The sequence below is a fragment of the Olea europaea genome, chromosome 7, assembly GCF_002742605.1.
Source record: "Olea europaea var. sylvestris chromosome 7, O_europaea_v1, whole genome shotgun sequence".
In the NCBI taxonomy this organism is placed as follows: Eukaryota; Viridiplantae; Streptophyta; class Magnoliopsida; order Lamiales; family Oleaceae; genus Olea; species Olea europaea.
This window is the reverse complement of record NC_036243.1, coordinates 10,675,526-10,680,734: the sequence shown is the minus strand read 5'-3', so window position 1 is coordinate 10,680,734 and position 5,209 is coordinate 10,675,526. Positions and strand designations below refer to the sequence as shown.

Here is a 5,209-nt window from a genome sequence, read left to right as displayed (position 1 = left end):
CAGCCCAAATCGAACGGCCCAAGGAGTGAAGCCCAATTGGAGGATCCCCAAATCAGATAGCCCAAATAACGAAGCTCAATCAAACAAATCAAGATGAAGGCCCAAGAACGCGGTAACGCCATCGCCCAAGTTTGCAAGTCGCCCAGAATCTGAGCGAATGGAGTGCCATACAGTCGCCCAGAGCTGTTACTCTATTCTCGCCCAAACCTTCAAGTCGCCCAAGGTCTTAACAAACATAAAGCGTCGTGGTTATCAAGAAGTGCAGTTATCAAAGCAGTTATTAAAGCAGCCCTATCACGTTCCACGATTCAAGAAATTCAATCGAAAGCGGTTGAACGATGAAAAGTAATGACAGCAGTTAAAAAAGGCAGTTTTCATGACAAGTTGGCCATTACGAGGAAAGTGGGCAGTTATAGGACGATCAAGCAGTTTTTAAGGCGGTTGATCACAAAGAGATCGTCCATGAAGTATAAAATGAAGAAAAGACATAGAAGCAAAGCACCGAATCAAAAACTCTCGAACAGAGAACATGTAATTTTAATTTTCTTAACTTGGATTTAAACACTTTTCTTTCAATAACTCGTGTGCTTGCACCCCTTGAAGGCACATTGTTTTTAATTTCCAATTATAAAGTCATCGTCAATAAAAGAACACCCCTTTTTGAGACTTTGTCTCAAGAGATTTGTCCCTTACACAATCGTCTGATCCTTTTTAATTGTTAGCGACTAACCCGTGCGAAACAATAATAGAAATAGTTAATACAATATTTCCTTCTTAATATCTTCGAAAGAAAAGAAAACGATTGAAAATAAGTAAAAGTAATTATAAGTTGATTCGGTCACTTCATAAACTATAAAGATATTTTTAAAATAAAATAGTTGATAAAGAAAAATCAAAACTGAATTGGAAAATGCTCTTAACACTCAAACATCACGTTTAAAGAGAGGTGAAAGCATGAGAAAGAAAAGCTAATTCGTAACTGTATCGGCGGCTAAAAGTTTGTCATTTTGCAATTTATCCAAACAAATCCATATGTTTTTTTTCCTTTTCAGTCTGTTATAAATGTCAGTATCATGGATTAGAAAAACTATAAAATAACAAAAAATAATTTTAAAATTAAAAGGAAAGAATTTTCCTAAGTCTGGTAGGTGAGGACACTTGCACAATATAGAGTGCAGCCAAATGGGTTTGGACCCACTCACTTTGGATCCTTTTCTTGGACTTATTTCTTGTCCTAAATTATCGATGTGATTAAGGTAAAAGACAGGAGAAATAATTTAAGCATGCCATTTTTGTAGTGTAAATTTGACCAGGTTCTACTCATTGAGCCCCTGTTTGATATTTTATTTACAATCATGCTATGAGTATATTGCGGTATTCAATGGGGTGTCTAAAATGAACACCCGACGCCTGCCACGCAGGGGCTCACTGACGCCTCGGCCAATACCGAGGCGTCAGGTGTTCATTTTGAACACCCCATTGGACACCTCGGTGTACCACAAATATTATTCTTTTATTTATTATTATTATTTTTTTAGGCATGTTCTTTGGCTAGACTGAGGTTAAATAATTTTAACGTGTTCTTTGTTGTTCAAAGTTACATCACAACTAAAAATCGTCATTCACTATTCATAATTTTATAACGGAGGATGAAGCTAAGTGGTTTGGGCTGAACGTGTCTTTTGAAGACAATAATTGCCGCTGCTAACCATCTCTTTGGATGTGCTGCTCGTAATGCTAGATATGACCTCAAAATAATAGGGGTTAAGGTCAGCTTCGTACTTTATAACTCGAATGTTTTTTCGACTCGATTAAAAAAAAAAAAGACATCACACCCATTCCAATATAATTCAATTAAGAGGTATCATCAAAGATAACTTCTTTTTTTGAATTAACTTCTCATTGATGTATTGTTTCATCGACTTTCAATCCAAATCACGATGGTATTTTCTTTTCATTTTTCAATGGTGAACTCGATTGCTCATAGAATTTTGGGCAAGTCGAGCACAAAGATTGCGGACAACACTTGAAGAAGGTATTAGCAACAACTGATTTTATTATGGGACAACTCATGATGTAACTCTTCTATAGAGTTCATTAATATCCGAGCTCGTTAGTTTACCCCATCCAGCCTTGGTTCTTGACATTTGACTGACCGGTTGATTTATCGACTACGGCGATGGACGATTTCATCTTGATGCTTGGGCTGGATTTGTTGAGGAAGGTAAATGTAGGACAAAAATTAGCTTTAGATACTATTGCAAAAAGAATAAAATGTAGAAAAAAAAACTTATCGAACGATCAAGACTTGTGAAAGTAAGATGTCCTAAAATAAAATTACAAGAGTTTTTCAGAACTCTTAATTTTTTCTCTTGAACAAAATATAATCCAATTAGTGCTTGACTCGATTATGTAAAGAGTACATAAGATTAAAATGATTTCAGTGAAAGGGATTTATAAAGTTGCAAAAGTTATAACTTTCACCAATAATGAGTTATAATTAAATAAAAACATAACTGTGATTTCGATCAACCATACAACAACTCTCCAACTGCCATAATTTACTAACTAATTTGACTAAAAATAAATTCGAAAATAATTCTAAATAAATAAATAAATTATTAAGAAATACACGTAAAAAAAAGCATATATGTAAAAAAATTATTAAATATAACACTTCATATAATTGAGTTTTATGTGAAAATTAAGTGATTGCTACTTCAATTAGAAAAATTCAATTAGAAGTTGAGTGACCCGATTGGTGCAAATGAAGTTCATTAACCCACTTATAGTTGGGATGAAAGTTTGATGACCAATTAATCTGAACGAAAATATGTGGGCTGATGGATTATCCATCTTTCAATCCAAGCCAGCAGATCAAGGCAGGCCCATAAAACGAGCTCGGCCTTTCAAATTGAAATGATTTGGGCTTCCACTTGCCACAAAAATCTGGGTAGTAAGAAATTGACAATAATAACACTAAATGCAATATTTCTTTTTTACAATGTAATCACACAGTAATCATAATACAACCCTAATGATGGTAATAATGATAAATTTTATAATGCTAACTCAAATGATAAAAATTAAGACTTCAGACCCTGCAATTATGAAATGCAAGTTAATCCTCACCAACAGTGTGATTACTTATTACATTAGACTTTTAGGATTCATTAGACGGACTTCTATTTTTATTTTTTTCTTCTCGTAAAAGAGATTCTTGTGAAAATTACTTTAAATCAGTTTCATCTAAAAACTCTTCTAGCCAGAAAAATAATTTTCGCAAAATTATCCATACATGTTCAAAAATAGCTTTCGTGGCATCGGAAACACCTTATAGCTTTTCAAAAGTCCCGTCAGACGGGCTATTAATTACTGATTTATTTTAATGGTAATTTATTTTTTAGAAAAAATTGAAACTTATTAATTAGTAATCTTTTTTTTTTTTTTTTTTTTCAAACAATCCAACTTGGGCTTGATTCTTCTTTTCTTTTGAAAAATAAGTCGTGATTTATTAAGTCAAATTGGTTCAAACATCTCGAAATAAATAAAGAATACAATTGAGCTCACTTGATTGAACTAATATGTAGTGCAAGAGGCAAGATAATGGCACCTCACTCTTGAATTAAAAGTGACGTGATCAACATCCTATCAACTTAAACGTATTTACAATATGAAAAATAAGCAGATTATGAGCGTTTATTTGTTCAGATTACAAGCCCGAAGAAGATTTTGAAGGCTAGTTCCAACTTAAAGAGAATGCTCGATTGCAGTTACATCCATTCGGCATTCGCTAGAGAAATCAATCCTTTTGATTATTCATTTATTTATCTTAAGTGAATCAACATCCGAATAATATCTATTAAAGAACTATAAAAGGTAGGATAAAGTTTGGTGTACATAATTTTCATATACTCGAATGAATCTTGCTAGATGAACATAAAGGATGACATTGAGGTTGACATAGCTTTCACACATAAGGGTCGATATTTTTTTATTCACTCCGAGGCCCATGCATTTTATGTGAGTGCTATATCATTTTCTATGTCGTCGTTCATTTAGAATTATTCTACTCGAATGGGTGTGGAGGCCACCAAGCACAAGCCTAAAAAAGGAAGCCATATCTTGCAAATCTAAGTGAAAAGCACGCGCTTTCCTCCAATAAAAAACGCCAACCTCACTGCTCTTTCCCCACCAATCACCCTGCATTTCCGCTCCTCCACTACCCTTCCGACAGGAGCAAGAAAAACGTTCTAAAACTTAAACAACACAAATCTTCCTTAATTTCTCAAAAACACCAGGCACATACAAAAACGCACAAATAATGAGAGAAATCCTTCACATTCAGGGAGGCCAATGCGGCAACCAGATCGGCGCCAAGTTCTGGGAGGTCATTTGCGATGAGCATGGAATTGACCAAACCGGAAAGTACAGCGGAGACTCCGAACTCCAGCTCGAGCGAATTAATGTTTATTACAATGAGGCCAGCGGGGGGAGGTACGTTCCACGCGCTGTTTTAATGGATCTCGAGCCGGGCACCATGGATTCTGTCAGATCCGGCCCGTTTGGACAGATATTCAGGCCTGACAATTTCGTTTTCGGACAGTCCGGGGCTGGGAACAACTGGGCTAAGGGACACTACACGGAGGGAGCTGAGTTGATAGATTCCGTGCTTGATGTTGTCCGCAAAGAGGCCGAGAATTGCGATTGCTTGCAAGGTTCTTTTCGTGATTTTCATTTGTTGTTGCCTGTTACTTGATCTGATGTTTTGTTGTCAAATTTGATTAGATCTAGCATTTTAATTATATGTGCTACATGTTATACGTTTCCTTTTGAAGATTGCTCCATTTTCTGTGCCTGAATTATATGCATATTTACACAATTATGCTTCATATCTACTTAGATTTTGGGTTTGAATCTGGTTGTGTGAAAAATAGCTCAATATCAATGAATGCTTGCAATTGGGTTTTTCTTTTTTGTGCATTCTTGGTCTGAATATTGTAGATATTAGGAGATCCAAAATTGCCACCTGCCCACCTCGTTTCGTAGTACCATTCCTGGGGTTTTCTCTTAATCATACTGTGGCAATAGTATTATGCAGTTTGTGTTTTATGAAGACGTCTCTATTTTTAATTAGTGCTTTGCTTTACTTTCATCTTCTGCTAAGAAGCACTGACTCGGACTCAGATAACATAACGGCTTGTGATTT

At 35.4% G+C, this 5,209-nt stretch overlaps 1 protein-coding gene across 1 annotated transcript in view; it reads left to right on the top strand.

Annotated features, from left to right (window-relative positions):
- The first annotated feature begins 4,106 nt into the window (after positions 1-4,106).
- The window catches only part of LOC111396968 (tubulin beta chain-like), a 2,717-nt gene continuing 1,614 nt past the window's right edge, over positions 4,107-5,209 (top strand). The window contains exon 1 of the mRNA XM_023023609.1: positions 4,107-4,718. Within this exon, the coding sequence (XP_022879377.1) occupies positions 4,325-4,718 (394 nt within the window). The 5' untranslated portion in view covers positions 4,107-4,324. The remainder of the gene's footprint in view (positions 4,719-5,209) is intronic.